This window comes from Trichophyton rubrum (genome assembly GCF_000151425.1).
Source record: "Trichophyton rubrum CBS 118892 genomic scaffold supercont2.1, whole genome shotgun sequence".
Lineage (NCBI taxonomy): Eukaryota > Fungi > Ascomycota > Eurotiomycetes > Onygenales > Arthrodermataceae > Trichophyton > Trichophyton rubrum.
The window spans coordinates 1,384,289-1,406,001 of NW_003456428.1; the positions used below are offsets into that span (position 1 = coordinate 1,384,289).

Genomic DNA, 21,713 nt, shown 5'->3' on the forward strand with positions numbered 1-21,713 from the left:
CCACCTCCGGGCACACCAGCGAGACCAGTGCTCTGGAGGCGACTATGCTCAGTGCAATTGAACTGATGATAAACGCTTGTCAAGGAAAGAAGAAATAATATCACGATGTCTCTCCGCCCATGTCTTCGCAACCCTTTGCTACGGCGAATCAGCCCTCTATCGAGAGCCTATGCCGTTCAGACTCCAGGAAACCCGACTCTAGAGGTCTTCAATAGAAGAACAAAATTGTTACAGAAGGATAGAGCAGCAAAGAATGTGGATACCAGCCGGCAGGTTGATTACCTGAAAGACGAGGTTGCAATGCGACTGAGTGACAGATTGCTGGTGGGTTATCTTCGTCACCGGCATACCATTGCGCTCCTGATACTATATCACAGTCTGCTTATGGATCTTGAATGGTTAGGATATCAAAAGACATTTCCCAAACGTCCTTGACCTCGGCGCAAATAGCTGCAACATAGCTCGAGCCTTAACTTCTACCCCAATATCAAATGGCGAAGGCGGCGCAAGCACGAGAACTGACGAGACAGTTGCAGACAGAATATCAAAAATAACCTGCATTGAGGAATCCCGGAGTCTGCTCTATCGAGATAAATCTCTCCCATTTAACTCTCAAATATCCATAACCCGCGAGGTTATCCCGAGCATTGAAAATCTCCCTTACGAACCAAACACATTCGATGCAGTTCTTTCGTCTCTATCAATGCACTGGATAAATGACCTGCCGTCCCTCCTCGCGCAGGTAAATTCTATTTTAAAGCCAGATAGTCCGTTCATGGCCGTGATGTTTGGAGGGGACACTTTATTCGAATTACGCACTTCCTTGCAATTAGCAGATCTCGAGCGCAGAGGTGGTGTAAGCCCTCATGTATCTCCGCTTGCTGACGTACGAGATATTGGCGGATTGCTGACCAAGGCTGGGTTCAAATTGCTCACAGTCGATGTGGAGGATATCGTGGTGGAATACCCTGATACCTTTGCCCTCATGTCAGACCTCCAGGCAATGGGGGAGAGTAATGCAATCTTGCGGAGAGAAGCCGGGCCAATTTCTAGAGACGTTCTATTGGCGAATGAGGCAATATATAGAAGCTTACATACGGAAGAAGGTGAAAGAAATATACCTGCTACCTTCCGGCTGATATATATGATAGGGTGGAAAGAAGGAGAGGGACAGTCGAAACCGTTAGAGAGGGGCAGTGGACAGTTTAATCTCAAAGACATCATTGGGTCAGAATAGGTGTAGATCCCTAGATAGTGTACAATACCGTAACCTTTGTATAGAATAGAATAGAAGTAAGTCTTCTAAAAGTATGTTTACTCCATCGAAAGACGGTTATGCATGACCTATATCGCACATAGTCTATAAGGGGCAGTGGAGATATCACAGGAACGAGCTGCGGTGCTTGGTTAAATCACAATTCCGTAGAGCATTCATCAAGGTGTTGCAACATAGTATCCCGTAATTATTAAAAGAGGCGCGTGTTCGTAAAAGTACCATTAAACGGTCCTCCTGTCAGTCATAACACGTACAATTGAACCAACCCCAACGATTTCAACTAGTTTCTCATGCCAACTCAGTAGCACGCTCATCTGTTGGCCGCCACCGCCTTCTCCAAGGTTTCGACCCTGTATTTGCGAAAATCCGGTGCTCTGTGGAGATACTGACTTTGAGCCGGCATCACTGCTAGTCGGCACAGCCATGCCCTTGTATCTGTTCATGAAGACGTTAATAACGGGATTGATTTTCTGAAGGCAGCTGAAAAAATGAAAAAAAAAAAAAAAAAAAAAAAAAAAAAAAAAAAATATTGAGGGGAATATGGAGGAAAAAAGTGACGTACAGGTACTTCATCAGACAATCTCCCCGTTCAGCACCTCCTTCACCGTTGCATACTGCCTCCAGCACTTTTGTCATCTCCGTCTGCCGTATACCCTGTAAAACCTCCACAACAGAAGCAAGGTGAACCTCCTTTGCCCTGTCATCGCCACCTAGCGGAGCTGAATCGAGAACATGGCGTAAAGCTCCTTCTGTGTCCCCAGATCGAAGCAACTGTCTGATCTGTGATCCCAGGCTTGCTGCCGCGCTGGACGTTGTTGGCGGCGGTAGGTTTGAAGGAAGTAGAGAAGAAATTGGGAAATTGGCGGGCGACTCCGGATCAAGGCTGTCGATATCAATGGTTCTGTAGTTTGTTATCTGTGGCATTGTGAACCGTGGTATAGAAGCAAACGTCAAGTATTGTATCGAGTGGAGGGGTCCGGCGCAGGCTTCGAGGATTTGAGGACAGGAAGGTTAGAGGCCAAGAAAGTACCCGGAATAAGCCAGTAATGATGGTAGGGTCTGAAATGGAGGGGATAGGATCGGTCAATCAACAATATGATGGTCTTCGGTGGTTTTGATGTCTGCCTCTCTACAGCTCTTGGTGAGTTGACGCCAGGCGGGATGTTGTGGTTTGTGCCAAGACTTTAAATGGTGTGGCAATGCACGCGGCACAGGAGCATAACTAAACTACTACATAGATAGGGGTGGAATTCGATAACGAGAGCTACGAATATGGCTGGATGAAGAGTACGATGGTCGACGATGAAGAGACGATAAAAATAGCCTGAGATTCTGGTATATAACTTCCTGGGTTTGTATAAGGCCCATAGGGCAACGGGAAACTGTATATGTCGGTTAATGCCACCCAAAGAACGCCGTCGCTATGCATCAAAATGGGGAGAGAAAACAGTGAAAACGAGCGGTTTTCGAAGATGCAAGAAAGCAAAAAAAGGCAAAAGCCCGCGAGGGAGCATCTCTAAAGCAGATAGATGTAACAGCCGTTTAAACGATCGTGAAATGCATGGATGGGAGCCGCCAAAAAAGGAATCAATCATAACGCTGTAAGCGCTAAAGGATAGGTCGAGAGGTGTGTAGCGGTTAGAGATATAGAAGAGAGAACTGTAGACGTATTAACTGGGGGGTACTGTGAGGGTTATTGGCGGAGGGGCGATGGTAGGAGGAGCAACGAAAGGAGAAGTGGTATCTGCTTGTTTCTCAATGTCACCGGTCTCTTCATCTCGTGGCGTCGTTTCATTCAACTCTTCAGCCTGCTGATTTTCTGTCTGAGCTTCACCTTTTTTGTGTGCAAAAACACGACGGAAAGCCTTGGTTATTGGGGTGAAGATAACACGGAAAGCCTTTGCAACCGGCTTCCAGAAGAAGTTGAAGCTGATAATGACCATGTTCATCACGACCTCGAAGTGTCTGTCCGGGAGACAGCGGACGATCACGGCCCATAGGAGACAAGGCAAAGAGGCTCCGATGCAAATGGCCCATTGCACTCCTGTGAGAGCTTTGACACCGATAGCTGCACCTCCAACAAAAATGATCATGATTTGGCCACCGATCATAATGGCATTGATGCCCAAGAAGAAATAGTTCTTGAGCATGCCCTCAAAGATATTGAACTTGTTGTCAAGACGACGGTTGTTAAACTCGTTGAAGATTTGCATCCAAACGAAGGTGTTGAAGACGATTGTGTCCATTTGACCAGCAAGAAGCCCGCTAGGGTCATTCTCGAGATCATACCCAAATATTTTGGCTCCAGCAAAATAGAGTACAAGCGTCACAACGAGCTGGTAGATGGCTTGTCCAATTATCATCTTCCACATAGTAGTGGTGAAAAGAGGAGCGGACTTTGGAGACGGTTTGCGGTCAAGAATCTTTTCCGTAGGAGCATCGGTAGCACTAGATAAGTTAGTAATAATATATTGGAAAGGATTTATTGTGGGGCTTACAGTGCGAGAGCAGCGAAAGTATCCATGATAAGGTTAACCCAAAGAAGTTGAACGGCATTTAGAACACTCTCTCCCTTTGAATTAGCGAGAGATGAGACGAAGGTCAGCACAACAGCTGTGATGTTGACAGTTATTTGGAACTAGTGGTCATCAGTATTGGTGTATAGAGAAAGTGGGTGTATGGAGAAAGAGACGCAAAAAGAAACTAACCTGCAAAAATTTTGCAACAGCATCGTTTACAGCTCTTCCCCAGGAGATAGCGGTCACAATAGACTTGAAATTATCATCCAAAAGGATAATGGAGCTGGCTTCCTTTGCAACTTCGGTTCCGGCAATGCCCATGGAGAAACCAACGTCAGCAGCCTTAAGTGCAGGACCATCGTTGGTACCGTCACCTGTCACAGCCACAGTCTCTCCAAGATGTTTAAGGCGGCTGACGAGGATGCGTTTATCTTCAGGCGAGGAACGGGCCAGAACCTGCAAGTTTGGAAGCACACGATCCATTTCCTCGTCAGAAAGTTGTCTGAACCTGGGTCCTTCCATTGCAACACCATCAGGAGTTTTGATACCACATTCCGTTGCAATTGCCACAGCAGTGGTCAAGTTGTCACCTACAAGTATGTAGTTAGCAACCCCAATTTTCTGGTGAGATAAAATAACACGATGACTAACCTGTAACCATTTTCACACTGACACCAGCCTTGTTACACTTATGTATGGCGCCAGGAACTTCGTCTCGAAGGGGGTCCTGAATACCAACAACACCGACCCAAGTCATGTTGTTGAAAACGTCGTTAAATTCAGCACATGACTTATCCTCTTCCATAGTTTTAGCACCCTGCGGTGGCCAACATTCAAAGTCCTTATAAACCATGCCGATGGATCTCAGGGAACGTTTCGCGTATGAATTGATAATATCAAGGATTTCAGATTTAGCCTTGGATGAGAGAACATTGGATTCAAGCTGCGGCGTAGAGAGTCCCGAAATGACTCGGCTTGACTGGTAGAGCATGATCTCGGCAGCACCCTTGACTAGTAGTCGGAAGGTTCCGTCTAACTGACGAATAACAACTCCCATGCATTTGCGAGCGGAATCAAAGGGAATGAGCTGGACGATTTCGGCACTGGCACGTTCCTCAGTTAAGCTCAATCCGAGGTATCTTTGGGCAAGATGAAGCATGGCCACTTCTGTTTTGCTTCCAATGAATGTTTTCTCTCCGTTCTCTTCGCCTTCGAAGGCAGTAGAGTTAAGAGCAATGCCTTTCATTACTAGGTCCCGAGCAGCAGTAGAGGCTTCGTTGAACATCTGAGTAACAGTAGATGGACCCTCGCCCTCCGCTTCTGGGGTGCGATCAAAAGTGTCTCTCATTCCGAAGGTTCCTGTAACAACAGTCATTTTGTTCTGTGTTAGTGTACCAGTTTTATCTGAGCAAATGACTGTGGCATTTCCCATAGTTTCGCAAGCACGAAGAATTCGAACAAGATTGTTTTCCTTGACCATTCGGCTCGTGGCGAATGCGAGTGCCAGTGTGACGGCCAGTGGCAGACCCTCTGATATAGCAGTTAGTAATGGCTAAGGGTGGAGGGGATGTAGCGAACATACCTGGAATTGCAACGACGATAACAGTAACTGCGACAATGAGAATATCCAAGAATTCTTTGCCTTTCATGGCAGGCGAGTGGTGATTATCCGGCAGCTGGGCCAAGAATCTGAAGAGCAGCGCAAAGAACAATGTGCCGGCAGCACTATCAACATGTTAGACACTGAAGAAGTAGGAAAAAGTGCCAAGATAGGATATACTTACGCCATTCCAAGGCCACCAATCCAGTCGGCAAGGTTTCCTAGCTTGACCTGAAGTGGTGTAGAATCATTTGAAGTCTGAAGTGAAAGCATGATCTTGCCGTAGGATGAATTTGGCCCAACGCTGGTAACAAGGTATGTTCCAACACCTTCAAGAACTTTGCTGCCAGAGATTATGAAGGGATCGAGCTTCTTCGTAGCGGTTCCATTGTTGATTCGATCCCAAACTTCGTGTCCATCTGTCTTCTTCATCTGATCTGACTCTCCAGTTGCAGAGGACTCATCACATCTCACGCCATGGCCAGATAGGAAAATACCATCTGCAGGAATAGCATCACCAGGTTCAAGATGAAGAATGTCACCTACAGTGATGTCGAAAATGGAAATCATAATAGATTTTCCCGAACGGATAGCTTTAACCTCACGGTCATTTTTCTACATTACAATTAGTTAGCCGTCCGGGAATACTCGGGGATTAGCTACACAAACCTTCTTATTTAATTTGACGAACTGCCTTTCCTTCTGCCAGTCATTAACCGCAGTAACAATAGTGACAATAAGAATAGCCACGCAAATTGCAACTCCTTCAACCCAGTCAACGTTGCTCCCGCCGCTGAAAGTTTCATATAGGCCAAGAGATAGCGAAACAACGGCAGCAACAGTGAGAAGAATGATGATTTTATCGTTATAGGCTCTCCATAACAATATCAGAAAACTGTCGCTTTTCCGTTCAGGTAGCTTATTGCGATCAAAAACTCGTATGCGGTCCGTAAACTGGGCTCTGCCGCTAGATACTGAGTGCTGAGGGGTCGGGGCAGCGGAGTGTTGATGTTTTGTTGAGCTGCTTTGTACAGCTTCCTCAAAGCTAATGGAGCCTTCAAGGTGCGTCTCGTCAAGTGATAGACCAGCTGTTAAATCCGTTCTCAGCCCTTTCTCGAGCCCCTTCAACCCACCCAGGGCTTTGAAGGCAGCTAATGATTTCGGATTCAACAGTTTGTTCAGCTGGCCAGGCGAAAATGCGAACGGGTTGTTTTCGACCTCGAAATCCCGCTTATTGCGCTCGTCTGGCTTTAAGGCTTCAGATAATGGAACGTCGTCATAGTCGGCGCCATCTGGCCTGCTAGGTGGTTTAACTGTCGAGCCAGATCGTGATCGAAGGGTGTCTACATTCGAGTTGACTGAGTTTGCCCTTGACCGAAGAGTCTCCCCGTCAAAGGAGTTTGGGCTTCGGGGGAAGAGAAACGAGTTCGCATCGTTAGATGATGACGGTCTGTCTAAAGATAGTTCCTGTGCAGCAGTAGGGCTTAAAGGGCTGATAGGGTCTGTTGAAGAGGATGTAGCGTTGTCGTACTATAATTTCGTCAGAATCGAGGCCGCATGCCAATGTACAGATATTCTTATGGTACTTACATGTGTGTCTATCGTTATAGCTGGGGCGAGCAACCGGTTGTTGTTCGCCATGGGAAAAGTTGAGGTCGATAATGTGGTTGACCTCGAAAGATATTATCATGTAAAAGGACAAAAGGCCGTGATATAGGCGTAACGGAACGGAAAAAAAGGTGTAAAAAATTATCGCTGGGTTCGTAAAAGTAACGGGAGATATAACAATGTCCGGAATAGGCTGCTGGTGGTCTGATCTTTATGACACTCTTCCAGGGAGATAGCCTCTATACATACACCTCCAACAACGAAGGTGAAGGCAATGTTGATTATGTCCCCAGCCGCGCTGGGCTTGAGGGAGCTCGATGTCAAGAGACTTGGCTTGCCGCCAGAGAACCCCCTAGGTTATCATGCGGTGGAGGCATTCATCTCCTGCCGTTCGGGGATAAGAGTTTCCAGCGAGGCAGTGCAAGTCTTGGGCGCCCCAGCGTCAAACGACCGCCACTAATAAGGCATCCTGGCTTGGGTAGCCCCTGCTGATTAGGGTACAATTGTATTTGAAAATCCTGAAATCCTCGGCCGTACGGCGTACACGCTGATGGGCGCAGTTGCAATGTCAGCCATCATGTTCTGTCTGGTGTTTGGTAATCTCGACGTCGCAGCAAAAAACGGGAGATTTTGGATGTTTCAACATGGCGGTTAGCATGAGGTTTCGGGAAGTCGATGGATCTCATCTTGAACTCTGCTACTGCATGGAGTGGGCCGGCCAATAATATTGGACGAGTTAAAAAATCTTTAACTTTTTCGCTCGAGGTCTGTCAGGGGCCGGATAGAAAAACGAAAGGCTGCGACAGCCACTAAATTGCTAAAACAGACCGAGTTGAGTAATGCCCCCCGACCAAAGTGACAGGGCACACGGTTGAACTCGCCATTCTATGCGGATATTTCCTTTTGCGGTTGAGATATAAATACTTCAGGCTGTCCTCGTACTTTCTCTTCAATCAAGAAGAAACCAAAAGTCCATCCATGGGCAAGATGCATGTAAGGCGCCTGCGGGAGGCTAAAAAGCGTACCATAATATGGAGATGAAAAGCTGCTCCCTCGTGTCGATTGGTGTACTACCCTTCCTGGCCAAGGTACCTTGGCTCGGAAGGGATTTATTAAAATCGATATGTTGCTCGGTTGGACTCTCCATATTGAATACAAGGATCAGCCCTCCCAACACATCCCCTCATCCAACTTGTAGATCTATCGTGCCAATTTCCCTTGTCACTGAGCGATTTTTTCTCCTCTTGTAATTCATATGAACCGTAGTGTTTATCTTATGCTCTATTGACGTAGCTTGTGTGCGGAGGGGAGCCCCATGGAACTCGTTCTCCCATCTGCTAGCTTGCCAACCAAGGAACTATCCGCTGAAGAGGTGGATATTACTCCGCCTCCGTTGCCAAGTTGAGTATTCCATGGAGGAGCTTGGGAGACCTCTTATTTCACATATGACGGACCGTGAAGTAAAGGATGGTATGCAAGGACAATTCCAGCATGATCAGGTTTTCTCGAAAGCCTGTACGGAGTACGGGAACATGCATGAAAGCCTTCGTTTTCGCTCCGTTTCTTGAGTGGTCAACTCCACTCTCCAACGCTGCAACCTTAAATGCATTATTGGAACCTCATACTGGAGGCGAAAATAATAGCATGGGACAATAAGAATGCCTGAGAGTGACGAGAGATAACGTCAGCTAGCCGCCCAGAATATCTCTGATGTCAACGACGAGGCTTGGAGAAAAGGCGCAGTATTGGCTAATTCGGTTGTTATTGCTGCCGTCGTTTGTATAAAAAAATTTAACAAATAATTCCAGAAAGAGAAATAAAGACATCACCAGCCACATGCGGCGCGTAACTGTATTATGTTATCGAAGTTAGATCACTGGATCACCAGCCACGCTTATGTAAGCCTCAGTATTCCATCAAGGCTTTTTCTTCCTTCCACAGGAATCAACACTATGAAGATACCAAGAAAGCAGACAAGAGAAGCTCCACGAAGGGGGCTATGCAAAGGGCATCTAGGCTAAGCTCGGGATCCAGCTCCCCTCTTAGTTTATCGCTGACTTTGCTTTGTGCAACGACATCATGACACTGCCCATGTGGCTGCGAATACCCTCCAAGCCTACTTTAATGTCCAGGTGTCCCCATCCCTCAGGATTTCAACAAAACGCTGTTCGTCTAAGGAGATTCGACCAGCATGCAAGATCGCGGTCGTCGCAATAGTGTTCTTCAGGGTTGGCAGTCCGCGATGGTCGAGTTGGTCGAGAGTCACCCGTTCTTCGTTTAGGGCAGTAATAGCATCGATAAACTTCTCGAAACTTATATACCCATAGCCTCCCTGACCACCAAAATTCCCTTCCTCGTCGGGAGCATAGCTCATATAGAACCTGTCAAGGGACGGAGGAGATCATTAGCGAGCTTCAAAAATGGAACAACAACGGAAGAGTTAAAACCAAAGCGATGTGCATAAACGTGGAAAAACTTAAAACAGCTATCCGTCCCTTGTCGGGACCAGCAGGCTGGTGGCATATTATGTTCATGTAAATGCACACTCTGTGGTTCTTTCACTTGAACTTACGGGTTGTACCACACAAGCCCTTCATCGGTTGCGATATCGTATCCTCTCTTGGCCTGATTGATTCTAATCTCGCCCTTCGATCCCATCCCTAAATAAAGTATTAGAAGCGAAATCTCTCCTTTTTTTTTTTTTTTTCTCTGAATTGGTTTGGATAGGGCGTCCAAGAATCTCGATATACTTACAATGGAAGTATTGGTTGGAGTGAACTCCAGCCTGTTGAGGCGCAGTCCAGCTTGCGGTATATACGCCTGTTGCGACCTTAGAAGGCTCTTCTTTCTTCCTCCACTCCACCATCAGAGTGATCGTGTCTTCAGTTTCCTCTACACAGCCAAGCTCAATAGCTGCTCCCTTTGAGGCTGAGGCAGTTACCTTAACTGGGGTGTACTCCGGAACCATACTCTCACAAATGTCGACATGGTGGGAGTTAAGGTAATACGAAATATCACTATCCTTCCCGGCCCATGCTTTAAAGGTCACCAGTTGGCTCTTGGGCTGGCTCATGTAGCTATAAAAATAGTTAAAGTCTCCTAGTTTTCGAGCCTTGTTGCGAGCATCAGAGTATGCTGGGTCAAAACGTTTATGGTGCTCGATAAATACGAAAACGTTATGCTTTCGAGACTCCGCCAAAAGCTCGAGATGGTCATCCAGGGTCTTTGTAGCTGGCTTAGTGATAAGGACGTGGATCTTACGCCGGATAGCGTACAGCGCAATTTCATAATGTGTGGTATCAGGAGTAAATATAGTGATAGCTGAGCCAGGCTCTAACGCATCTATGGCCGCCTTGTACGCATTTGCGTCAACCTTGTCATCTGCTGGGTAAGACTCAAACGAAGTTGACAGCCCGTTATACACCTCGGATATGTTGGTCTGGAGATGTTTCCCTTTTACGCCATGTTTGGAGCAGACATCAGTATCAGGTCAAAACGGCTATGGCTTCGCCGCCGTAGCGGGAGCACAGCGGGAACACTCACTGATATGGGGAAATTTCAGGCCTGATACGCCAGCCATGCTCAGGTTGCCGACCTTCCCTCGTCTCCGTAGGTCAAACATTGTCAGGCCAACGACTCCCACCTTCTTATCCGAGGTGGAAGCGGCGCCTCCTACGAAGCCAGTGGTATACTCACCTGTTCCAACCTGCATGTACACATGTCAGTTTCCATTTTATAAACCAAAAGCACATATCCTACCATCAACACGTCTGGAGGAGCCATCTCAACCGGGTTGCGACAGACAAATCTCCTTTTGTAATGAGATGCCGTATGCCTATGTTGAAAAGATGCCAGATAACTATTGAGAAGCTTCTTTGTTTAGCGGCTTCCGAGCAGTACAACGCAGGCCCCTGACATGTAATACTACACAACAACTATACATTACTCACCTTGCGGAATATGGTAATACCAAAGTATACCTTTTCGTATATATTTCTTCTACTACCCCTAAAGAGTGGATGTAGCTAAAAGGAGGGAACCATGAGCGGGAGCTGCCTAGGCGGTTCATTCTGGCGGATGTCGGAGCTTGGCCGCGATGCCCGGTAACTGACCCCCGCCCAACATCCAAACGCTCAACGTTTTCTGACGGTGTCACCAACATCCGTTCCTAATAATTGATATACGGTTCAGATTCAGACCTAAAGTTTTATGGGCATACGCCAACAGCTTACAGCTAAAAGACAGTTTGCGATTGACTTCACTGTTGATATAATCGAGAATGGCAGAGCGGAAGAGGACGCCCCTCCAGCCAGGCGTCTATGTGCCTACCATGACATTCTTCGACCCTGCAACAGAAGAACTTGACATACCCACGATCCGCGCTCATGCAATACGACTTGCAAAGGCCGGGATCGCCGGCCTGATCACCATGGGCTCGAACGGTGAAGCCGTCCATCTGTCCAGAGTAGAGCGCGCCCTTGTCACACAGCAAACCCGCTCGGCACTGGACGAGGCTGGATTCAAGCATATTCCCGTCATATCTGGTGCTACCGATCAAGGAGTTCGAGGTACCATCGAGATATGCCAAGAGGCAGCAGATGCAGGCGCAGAATATATACTGTTGATCTCACCCAGCTACTACCGAGCTGCAATGGGGGACCAGAACGCTCTGTTCGAATATTTCACTAAGGTGGCCGATGGGTCCCCTCTCCCCATCATTCTATATAACTTCCCCGGGGTAGTTGCTGGAATTGATATGGACTCTGATTTTATCATTCGACTATCACAGCATCCCAATATTATTGGAACCAAATTTACATGTGGCAATACGGGGAAGCTATGCCGTGTTGCCACTGCCATGAATGCTGTCACGCCGGCTTCCTCCTTGAAAATGTCTTCGGTAGAAAGATCGCCTGAGCGAGCAGTCCCACCTCCATACTTTGCCTTTGGTGGTTATGCGGACTTTGCTCTTCAAACGCTTGTTTCGGGAGGGTCCGGCATTATAGCCGGCGGTGCGAATGTGTTACCTCATCTTTGTGTAGAAGTATTCAATCTATGGAAGCAGGGAAAGCTGGTAGAGGCGATGGAGGTGCAGAAGATTCTTAGTGACGGAGACTGGATCATGTCCAAGTATACCATCCCAGGGACCAAGTTTGCGATCCAGGTCTGTTATGGCTATGGCGGGTATCCTCGAGCACCGATGCCTCGTTTGACGGAGGCACAGGAGAAAGAGATAACAGATAAGATCAAGCCGGCCATGGCCATCGAAATGAGGCTCAGTGATGTTGCGTAGATATGTAGTGCCGGTAGATACCTGAGTGTCTTTAGCCCGATCCATTGGTTACTGTAGTTAGTTGTAGTTACCGCAGAATATATAGTTAGACTTAAAATATAATAGCAACCGAACTCATTGAATAATGCGCACACATCAAATATATCAATAATATCTTGTGATCCCTTAATCAGACACGCATCAAATGTATATGGGATAAAATGCGCCCCTACGCCCTGGGACGGTGGGGAACGGTGGAGCCGTCGATGCAACACGGGCTTTATCCCGTTTATCACATCGGCAAAGCAGGTTGACCTTTGATTCTGATACGACACTGCAAGGCAGCAAGACCCGCTGCTGGCGGAGGTGAAAATCATGGGATTACCGGGCACAGTTCGCCCATTCTCCATATAACTATGACAGTATCACCCCGATTCTTTTTTCAATAAAGAAATTTTCACGATCATAGACGTATCCTGAGAATTCGGATAACGCAACTTTTGAAGCAAGCAGAGTCAAGATGCCTTCCAGGGACGAAGCAGAGGGGTTCCAGGTCGACAGTGCGGAGACGCATACTCAGTTCCACAAGCGTCATGTTCGTATTCACTTCTGTTCAATGTGTCCGCGGTGATTATATAGCTGACGATAGCACAGTATAAACTAAAACCGTTCGAGGACTATGGTGAGGCTACCTTATTACGCAATTGAACAAATTGATGGACTAGGAGACTGACAGGGTATGAAGACGTTGATGTCAAGGTAGAAGCCTGCGGGATCTGTGGAAGTGATATTCATACCATCACTGGTACGATTGTTCTACAATCTTCTGAGAGAGGAAACTTGGGTGACTGATGACGAGGAAACAGGTGGATGGGGTCCTAAGCTCTTCCCTCTATGTGTCGGCCACGGTATGTCCCTACATGGACAAGGTGACAAGAGTACATATGCTAACAAGGACATAGAGATCGTGGGCACTGCCATTCGTGTTGGACCCAAAGTGACGTTGATCAAGGAAGGCCAACGAGTCGGTGTCGGGGCCCAAGTATTCTCCTGCGGCACCTGCAAGCAATGCAAGAACGACAATGAGACGTATTGCCCGAACGTCATCATGGACACGTACGGCTCCAAGTGGCCTGACACTGGCATCGTCAGCCAGGGAGGATACGGCTCCCATGTCCGAGTCCACGAGCACTGGGTGTTCCCCATCCCCGAGAAGCTGGCCACCACTTCTGTCGCTCCCATGCTGTGCGCTGGCATCACTGCGTACTCACCTCTCGTCCGCAACGGCTGTGGCCCCGGCAAGAAGGTCGGAATCGTCGGACTGGGCGGCATCGGGCACTTTGGCGTCATGTTCGCAAAGGCGTTAGGGGCCGAGACCTGGGCCATCTCACGCACGCGGGCCAAGGAGGCAGACGCCCGCAAGCTGGGAGCAGACGGGTTCATTGCCACGGCCGAAGAGGGCTGGGAGAAGCCGCACAAGTTCTCCTTTGACCTGATCATCAACTGCGCCAACTCGTCCAAGAACTTTGCGCTGGACAAGTACCTGTCCCTGCTGGACGTGCATGCCAAGTGGGTGAGCGTTGGGTTGCCCAAGGAAGACGGCCCGTCCATCAAGGCACAGAGCTTCATCGCCAACGGGGTGCTGATGGGTGCCAGCCACCTGGGGAGCCGCAGGGAGATGCTGGAGATGCTGCAGCTGGCGGCCGATAAGGGGCTGCAGAGCTGGGTCGAGGAGGTCCAGATAGGGGAGGACGGCCTGCGAGACGCCGTGACGAGGATGAAGAAGGGCGACGTCCGCTACCGCTTCACGCTGACCGGCTACGACGCTGCCTTCCCCAAGCCTCCCCGTCCGTCGCTATAACATCCTCCATCGCCCGCTACCTGCCATCCCATCCCATCCCATCCGTCTCCCATCTTATCAGTAAAACTATAATTTATGCTTAAACCGACGAGGCAAAAAAGGCAAAAAAAGGCAAAAAAAGGCAAAAAAAAGCCCCTGAGCCGCCTTTCCCCGGGTTTCTTGGCATGAAAATTTTGTATGCTTAAGTAAGCAAAGCTGGAGTCTAAAAAAAAAAAAAAAAGGAAGCGAACTAAAAGTTATTGAGGGCAGGCGACTCCTTTTCCTCTCTTCTATTCCACTATTCACTTCTCCTTCTGCCGCCTCTTCTGTCTTTTTTTCTTTGCCATTCTTATTTGTATAGTTTCTAGTATCTGCTGTTTTCTCCCATGAGACAAATTTTCTCTTTCTTTGCCTTTGGTTTCGTCTGAGGCCTCGTTTATTCTTGTGTTAGAGTCCGGAACTTGCAGCCGTAGGGGTTCGACCTGATACAAGGCCGACTGTCCCCCACGCATCAGCGCAAGAGCGAGATATACTTGTTACGACCTACTTACCTTTGATCCTCCTCGCATCCATAGCTAGTTTAAGGCGCAGTTTCTGTTTCAGCGATAATGTCTTGCTGCATGTCTAATACTAGCCCTGGTCGCCGGCGGTCGACGCTTCGCTCCAGAGTGCGGCCGCTCACTTCGGCTGGAGAGCATCATCAACATCACCTGCTTCACCATCACCATCACCACCATCACCAGACGCAAGATGGAATTGGACGAGTCCATGACGGATCACACAGAGAGGCGGCCTCTCCTTTCGCTGGTGAAAACAACCACAGTGCCATTGTCGAGACGGATGAGACTCTCGCCGCCACAGCCCCCAGATCAAAGCATCGCCATAGCAAGAGCTTCTCCAGCATCTTGCATGGCGCCAGTGAGCTCAAGACGATCACCCGGTCTTTGTCCATCAGCATTCGAAACAAGGGGAAACGAGTTGCGCAGATACCGGGCGAACAGCTGCTGGAAAACCAGGGCCATGACGAGTCCAAGGCAGGCTGGTTTCGGAGCCACAGACTGCCACGCCGCCGGTCCCTTGGTGGAATTTGCAATTTGAACAAATTATATCCTCCGGTGTCGAGCCCGCCTTTACCTTCTAACTTCAAGGACTTCGCTTGCACACAGCAGAATGGCGAGCTGGTGGGCGGTGCGGCTGGGCGCAAGGGGATGCTTGCACCACCACCGAAGGGGGAGGACGAAGGAATGGAGATCTTTGAGCTTGCTGGTCATCTTGGTGTCAAGCTTGCCTTGGACTCGGAAAGTGGAATAAGCATCAATATTCGGGACACTGACGATAATGCAAAGAAGCTCGATTGCATTCGCAAGGGTTAGTCTAACCTTCTTCAAGACGGTTTTTGTCTTGCATTGCTAACACATCTTTTTTTCGATAGATCCCGTTTCCTTGCCTGCAGAACTCATGGCGCATATTCTATCTTTCCTCGACGCCGATTCACTCAAAAATGCAGAGCTAGTCTCGCGCTCGTGGAACGTCCATGCTTCGTCTAGCAATGTTTGGCGAGAGGTTTTTTATCGTGAATACAGAGACAGTCGTAATGTCACTCGTACACCTGGCATCCCGAAAAGAGCGATGGGCCTGGGAAGGAAGAAACCCGCCCAGGACTGGAAAAAGGTATACAAGGTTCGACACACTTTGGAGAACCGCTGGAAGTCTGGAAAAGCTGCTGCCATCTACCTGCATGGCCACCAGGACAGCGTGTACTGTGTTCAGTTTGACGAGTATGTCATTCCCTTACATGTTCTTTGTATTCCGCTTCATGTTTAACTGACAACTTGGCCAGGAATAAAATCATTACCGGTTCTCGGGATCGTACCATCCGCGTGTGGGATGCACGCTATCCGTGGCCGTGTTTGAAAGTCATTGGTGCACACCAGGCCACATCCGACAGCAGCGTGCCCGTAACACCCTGGCCCATCACTCCGCCTGCAGACTCAACCGGCAGCTCCCCTTTCATAAGCATATGTCCACCTGTGGCTTCTACAGCTGACCTCATCTCCCACCATGAGTCTGGAGAGTACCACAATGCCTCGATCCTTTGTCTACAGTTTGATGATAAGATCATGGTCACCGGCTCGTCAGACGCCAGCTGTATCGTCTGGGATATGCAAGATGATTATCGCCCCATTCGCCGCTTGAAGTGGCACCAAGCCGGTGTTCTCGACGTCTGCTTTGACGATAAGCACATCGTGTCCTGTTCCAAGGACACTACTATCTGCGTTTGGGACCGCGAAACCGGCCAGCTACTCAAACGCCTCCTCGGCCACCGCGGTCCAGTAAACACTGTCCAGCTCCGTGGTGATTTAGTCGTCTCTGCCAGCGGTGACGGCGTCGCTAAATTATGGAACATCTCATCCGGTCTCTGCATCAAAGAATTTGCCAGCAAAGACCGTGGCCTGGCCTGTGTTGAATTTTCTGAGGATGCACGCACTATCCTAGCTGGCGGAAACGACCAGGTTATATACCAATTTGACGCAAACACGGGTGAACTCGTGAAGGAGCTGGAAGGCCATTCCGGCCTCGTTAGGTCTCTGCACATGGATAACGTCAATGGCCGAGTTATCAGCGGCAGTTACGATATGAGTATCAAAGTGTTTGACGCAAAGGCTGGAAAACTCAGCGTCGATCTCCCTGGCTGGACCACGAGCTGGATGCTGAGCGCAAAATCAGATTATAGAAGAATAGTCGCAACTAGTCAAGACGCCAGAGCTGTGATTATGGACTTTGGATATGGTTTAGACGGTATAGAATCGCTGGAAGGTTAAAAAAGAAGGCCGTCTTCTTTTCTTTGATTTCGGATAGAACATAGCTCCTGGCGCTGGTGTGTTTTGGATCATCTCGAGATCTGTTATCTGTGCCCTCTTCTTTTGCAATAGTTGGATTCTATTCATATAGATTTCTTTATGATATACGGTTATGTTTCTGCATTTCTTGAGTCTACTTCTGATTCATATCTTAATATCATACTTTCCCATTGAGTTCATCAATGTCTGTCTGTGATTGAGATGAGACCAAACAATGGATGACTTACCAACCAACGTCATACAGCAGGAATGTTGCGCCAACATGGAGGGTATAAGTCTCCCTGGTCGTATTATTTAGCGACTCGACCGTGTGTCTTGATTCTTCGGCTATCACGAGCTGTTATTGGCTTTGACTGGCTCAACCACAGACTGAGGATACTCTGGCATTGCATGTTCTCAGGCAAAGGGGCAAGCCGGGCAGCCTCTGCCAAGTGGGCAGGCAACACAATTAAACATAGCGTGGTAGCAGGCTCTTGAGAGATCAACTACTTATCTGCACGAAAGCCGGCGAGTCCTCAGATGGAGCTCTTTACGGATATACTTAGTCGCAGTCCATTGTTTCCTTGCTATTCAAGAATCACATAGCATTCTAACCATGACATCGAAAGCAGCGACATCAATGTCTATCCCTAAAACTATGCGAGCCTGGAAACATCAACGGGCTGGTTCACCTTCCAAAGTTCTGTCATTGAAGGATGACGTCTCCATGCCCACGCCTCCAACTGATACTTCTGTCCTGGTGCGAGTCTCTCATGTCGCCTTCCATCCCGGAGTGATCATTCTGATGCATTTTGTCCCCTCGTGGCTGCGTCGAATGCCTGCAGTACCCGAGACAGACTTCTCTGGCGTCATCGTAAGCTGTGGAAAGGGTGTTCCTGTTTCCAACGGATCTCGAGACTTTAAGCCAGGCACGCCAGTCTTTGGCTCGTTGCCTGTGAAGCCGTACCTTGGTACTGGCCGCGGCGCACTGGCTGAATATATTGCCATTGAAGCAGATGCTATCGCTAGAAAGCCCGCCGATGTATCGTTCGCAGAAGCTTCAGGCCTGGGAGTCTCTGCTCATACGGCTTTAGTCTTGATTGAAACAGCAGAAGTGCCCCAGGACGCCAAAGTTCTCATAAACTCCCCCTGCGGTGGTGTTGGACACTTTGCAACCCAGCTTCTGCGTCACCGTAACCCCACCGCGCGAATCACCGGAATCTGTTCTGGCAATAACCATGCGCTTGCCCTCCAGCTGGGCTGTACCGACACCATCGATCACACCTCATTCCCCAACGCGGAGGGCCAAACACTAGTCCAGCATCTTGCTGCAAAGTACGGCAATGACGAAGAGAAGTTCGACGTCATATTCGATGCCTACGGAAGTCAGGATCTTTGGATATGTTCTGCTAAGTACCTTAAGCCCGGCAAAGATCATCCGTATGTTACTGTCGGCCCCAAGATGGGTGTCTCCATCGTGGAAGTGCCTGGGTTTTTATGGAAGGTGATCATGAACTCAACATTACCAACCTGGCTGGGAGGAGTGCCTAGACCGTATAAGCAGATTTCCGCATTCACGAATACAGAGGCCATCGAGAGATGTAGGGAGCTGGCTCAAGCAGGTGAATTCAGGACATACGTAGGCGAAATCTGGGAACTGGACCAGGCATTGAGTGCTTATGAGGTGATGAGCAGTGGCCATGCCCGCGGGAAAGTCGTGGTTAAAGTCTGGGAGCCGGATGAGGAGTGACCTGGATTACGACGATATGGATGGATATTTCTTAATTAACGGCCGATATTCTTTGTAATGATGTGATATTTATTATTGTCTTGACGTAGCAAATCTGTCGTACGCAGTCAGGATTCTAAGGACCAAAGAACCCAACACCTAGTTGTTCTGGCCGTGTAGTCATGGCCTTAACTTATATCCCAGAAAGGCTCCCCACGCTGGGGAACCAGGTAGGAGGGTATAGGCCGGCGGGATCAGCAGTGTTCTGGGGGTAAACGATATTAAAACTCGCGATTTATTTGTTTGTTTCTGGGGCTGGAGTCCTTAGTTAAACAATATTTATTTAGCAAAATTAACCCGGCAGGCCGAAGTCTCCTTTTTCTGTCACTTATCAAATCACAGAACGAAGTCGCCTGCAGACATCCAAATCCTCCACCACACACTCGCGCTGCCTCTGTTACAGCGGTCTCCTATTACAGAGACACATCCAGCTAGGTATCTTCCGCTCTGATAAACCAAATGACAAGATATCCTCCCTTTCCCACGCCGCTGACTCCCCACCAACGGCTCTCCAGAAGATTCCGACCCGTACCTGAGAAACCTAAAAGCCAAAGACGTACCAAGGGGAACCATTCTCCTCTTCCTTCACTAACGACTTGAACGACCGATATCGCGACGATGAGTGAATCAAGGTACGAGTCTGGTGGATTTTGCCCTGCGAGTTCGACGTGGACATTACCTGGCCGCCGTTGCCCCGCCTTGGCCAGGACGCGTTCCCCTGCGATACAACGGTGTTGCTAGGGTTGGTGTCAAAGATGTCGATGTCGAGAGGGCGGGAGTTGATGACGCATATGCTGACTACTGGCTGTTTAAACCGATAAGACAGGAGTTGCTGCAGTGGGTTAACAACCTGCTGCAACTGAATGTGACGAAAGTCGAGCAATGCGGAACCGGGTATGCGTGATATCCTCTACCCCTTGAGCTACGGCTGCTTCTCCCTCCCATTCGATCCGTTTGTTCCTCCACCGGAGAATGGTGTGCACATATGTGCTATGTTTTGTCTTATCACGAAGTTCAGCCGGTTCGGTGGTCGACGCTCTACGTAGAGACATGGGAGAGGGAATGTGGTCGTTCGCTCGTCACTCGATAATTGCGTGTTAATTTGAGACCTCGAAGAAGATGTGCTGACTCTTGGGATATTAGTGCTGCATTCTGTCAAATTCTTGACTCAATTTATAGTAAGTATGGCTTTCAAACAGGTGTAAATAAGACCGCCCAGCTAACTGTGGTCATTATAGTGGACATCCCTATGGGACGAGTAAAGTTCAACGTTAACACCGAATACGCCTATGTAAACAACTTTAAGATTCTGCAGAGTACGCCCCTGGCACCGTCCGCAATAGCATCTAGGTCTGGGACTGACAATGTGCTTTCTATATATAGGTGCCTTTGTGCGCCATCAGATCGACCGTCCGGTCCCTGTCCAGTCCTTGATCAAGTGCCGTATGCAGGACAACCTGGAGTTTCTGCAGTGGATAAAAAGACATTGGGACCAGTACTATCCTGGCGGTGAATACGATGCCGTTGCACGACGAAAGGGATCCGGAGCGCCTCCACCTGCTGCCGGGGGAGCTCGTTCAGGAACCTCCTCGGCCACAGGCACCCGACGAGGCACAACGCCTACGAGCGCCGCTGGCAGAGCGCGAGTTGGTGGTGCAAACAACCTCGCCCTGACCCAAGAACTGAACGCACAAAAGGAGGCCATCGCCGGCCTCGAAAAGGAGCGTGATTTTTACTTTGCGAAGCTGAGAGACATTGAACTTTTGCTCCAGCAGGCCGTTGAGGCTGATCCAGAATTGGAAAAGGAAGAAGACTCGTTGGTTAAGCATATCCAGGCCATCCTGTACTCTACAGAGGTATAACCCCTATTCATGTCTTAAAAACCGTTGATCATCGTTAATCTCCATACTAACGATCGAACTAGGAGGGATTCGAGATTCCAGATGGCGAGGCTGGAGGAGAGGAATTGGAGACATTTTAGATTGCATACCCCATACTCAGCACATTCTACATCTACACCTCAGACTGTCTATTCTAAAGGAAGACTGCTTGTGATCTCTACATCGCGCACTCACAGATAAAAACCTCCCGTTGATCAAATAACTCTCTACTAGCTCTTGTTGTTCGCTCTTTCCTCCGATCAGTGTAGATGTTACATAATCAATTAAATATTACATAAGCTCAATCTTCGCTTCCCTTAATGGACTAGCGTCAGGTACCGCGGCCCGTGCTGACCAATCATGTCATCCTCGCTGTTTGATTTCTCATCTTGGCAGGGACTTGGCGGCGACTCTTCCCGATTAGGAAGCGCGCACGACATGGCATCAACTTCGCTTCTTCTGCTCCGTCGACGCTGCAACTACGACAACTCTGGCACAGCGACGGCACAGACGACGAGGACGACGTGGAAGACTCCTGATGGCGTCTGTGCAGCCGCTGAAGAAGAGACACATCCATCAAGGACGCTGAGAAGGTGAGCAGGCAGAGCAAACAGAAGGCCCGACGTGGCTCGCGGCTGGGATTGTTGGTTCGTTCATTGTCCCATCCCCCGTCCTGCACGCGGGTTGGCTGGACATCTCAACCTATGCGAGTGGGAAACCGCCACAAAACCACTCGTGGCCCTGTCTTCTCGAGCTCTTCACTCCTCCAACTCGTTTATTTGTCACAATTCCACGCAGCTGCGCTGACCAGGGTTTCCCCTTTCTCCAGGTCCCTCCACCTCTAGATTTTGGCCAGGTAAATTAAGAACCACTCGATTCGGAACCAATGGCAAAGCCAAACCCTTTTTAACGCAAAATCTTCTTCAAATGATAGCTGCTCCCTCAGCCGTGCTAGTTGGTCTAATGACCAGCAGCCGTTCCTTTCGACCTTTCTTTCCTCCTGTCATGGACTAGCAAAGGGCGACTTGCTTCGACATCGTCCCTTTTCCTTTTTCCTCGCCACTACGCCGAACATTAACAGTCATTCTT

The 21,713-nt window shown here is 48.8% G+C and overlaps 9 protein-coding genes across 10 annotated transcripts; 6 read left to right on the forward strand and 3 right to left on the reverse strand.

Annotated features, from left to right (window-relative positions):
- Nucleotides 1-703: 703 nt before the first annotated feature.
- TERG_00533 (uncharacterized protein) lies at nucleotides 704-1,237 on the forward strand (the record flags this gene model as incomplete). The annotated part of the gene is made up of 1 exon (XM_003238494.2): nucleotides 704-1,237. One exon carries the CDS (start codon nucleotides 704-706, stop codon nucleotides 1,235-1,237), a length of 534 nt encoding a protein of 177 aa, XP_003238542.2.
- Nucleotides 1,238-1,497: 260 nt separating this feature from the next.
- Nucleotides 1,498-2,200, reverse strand: TERG_00534 (uncharacterized protein; the record flags this gene model as incomplete). Its single annotated transcript, XM_003238495.1, has 2 exons — nucleotides 1,498-1,711; nucleotides 1,839-2,200. The coding sequence occupies 2 exons, from the start codon at nucleotides 2,198-2,200 to the stop codon at nucleotides 1,498-1,500; spliced, it is 576 nt and encodes a 191-aa protein (XP_003238543.1).
- Nucleotides 2,201-2,946: 746 nt separating this feature from the next.
- Nucleotides 2,947-5,275, reverse strand: TERG_00535 (calcium-translocating P-type ATPase, PMCA-type; the record flags this gene model as incomplete). The annotated part of the gene is made up of 4 exons (XM_003238496.2): nucleotides 2,947-3,724; nucleotides 3,775-3,914; nucleotides 3,985-4,385; nucleotides 4,447-5,275. 4 exons carry the CDS (start codon nucleotides 5,273-5,275, stop codon nucleotides 2,947-2,949), a joined length of 2,148 nt encoding a protein of 715 aa, XP_003238544.2.
- A 2,531-nt stretch (nucleotides 5,276-7,806) lies between these two features.
- TERG_00536 (uncharacterized protein) lies at nucleotides 7,807-10,786 on the reverse strand (the record flags this gene model as incomplete). 2 transcript variants are annotated; one of them, XM_003238497.2, is made up of 5 exons in its annotated part: nucleotides 7,807-9,384; nucleotides 9,576-9,663; nucleotides 9,758-10,456; nucleotides 10,547-10,709; nucleotides 10,763-10,786. In XM_003238497.2, 5 exons carry the CDS (start codon nucleotides 10,784-10,786, stop codon nucleotides 9,120-9,122), a joined length of 1,239 nt encoding a protein of 412 aa, XP_003238545.2. In that variant the 3' UTR covers nucleotides 7,807-9,119. The 2 variants fall into 2 exon arrangements, with proteins under 2 accessions (XP_003238545.2, XP_047605139.1); XM_047749117.1 differs by having other exon boundaries at nucleotides 7,807-9,663.
- Nucleotides 10,787-11,282: 496 nt separating this feature from the next.
- TERG_00537 (uncharacterized protein) lies at nucleotides 11,283-12,296 on the forward strand (the record flags this gene model as incomplete). Its single annotated transcript, XM_003238498.1, has 1 exon — nucleotides 11,283-12,296. The coding sequence occupies one exon, from the start codon at nucleotides 11,283-11,285 to the stop codon at nucleotides 12,294-12,296; it is 1,014 nt and encodes a 337-aa protein (XP_003238546.1).
- Nucleotides 12,297-12,795: 499 nt separating this feature from the next.
- Nucleotides 12,796-14,136, forward strand: TERG_00538 (uncharacterized protein; the record flags this gene model as incomplete). Its single annotated transcript, XM_003238499.1, has 5 exons — nucleotides 12,796-12,870; nucleotides 12,930-12,957; nucleotides 13,021-13,080; nucleotides 13,142-13,183; nucleotides 13,238-14,136. The coding sequence occupies 5 exons, from the start codon at nucleotides 12,796-12,798 to the stop codon at nucleotides 14,134-14,136; spliced, it is 1,104 nt and encodes a 367-aa protein (XP_003238547.1).
- A 1,437-nt stretch (nucleotides 14,137-15,573) lies between these two features.
- On the forward strand, nucleotides 15,574-16,937 carry TERG_00539 (uncharacterized protein; the record flags this gene model as incomplete). Its single annotated transcript, XM_003238500.2, has 2 exons — nucleotides 15,574-15,893; nucleotides 15,956-16,937. The coding sequence occupies 2 exons, from the start codon at nucleotides 15,574-15,576 to the stop codon at nucleotides 16,935-16,937; spliced, it is 1,302 nt and encodes a 433-aa protein (XP_003238548.2).
- Nucleotides 16,938-17,571: 634 nt separating this feature from the next.
- TERG_00540 (uncharacterized protein) lies at nucleotides 17,572-18,705 on the forward strand (the record flags this gene model as incomplete). The annotated part of the gene is made up of 1 exon (XM_003238501.1): nucleotides 17,572-18,705. One exon carries the CDS (start codon nucleotides 17,572-17,574, stop codon nucleotides 18,703-18,705), a length of 1,134 nt encoding a protein of 377 aa, XP_003238549.1.
- Nucleotides 18,706-19,362: 657 nt separating this feature from the next.
- On the forward strand, nucleotides 19,363-20,725 carry TERG_00541 (uncharacterized protein; the record flags this gene model as incomplete). The annotated part of the gene is made up of 6 exons (XM_003238502.1): nucleotides 19,363-19,376; nucleotides 19,567-19,638; nucleotides 19,888-19,922; nucleotides 19,983-20,060; nucleotides 20,128-20,600; nucleotides 20,669-20,725. The coding sequence occupies 6 exons, from the start codon at nucleotides 19,363-19,365 to the stop codon at nucleotides 20,723-20,725; spliced, it is 729 nt and encodes a 242-aa protein (XP_003238550.1).
- Nucleotides 20,726-21,713: the final 988 nt, after the last annotated feature.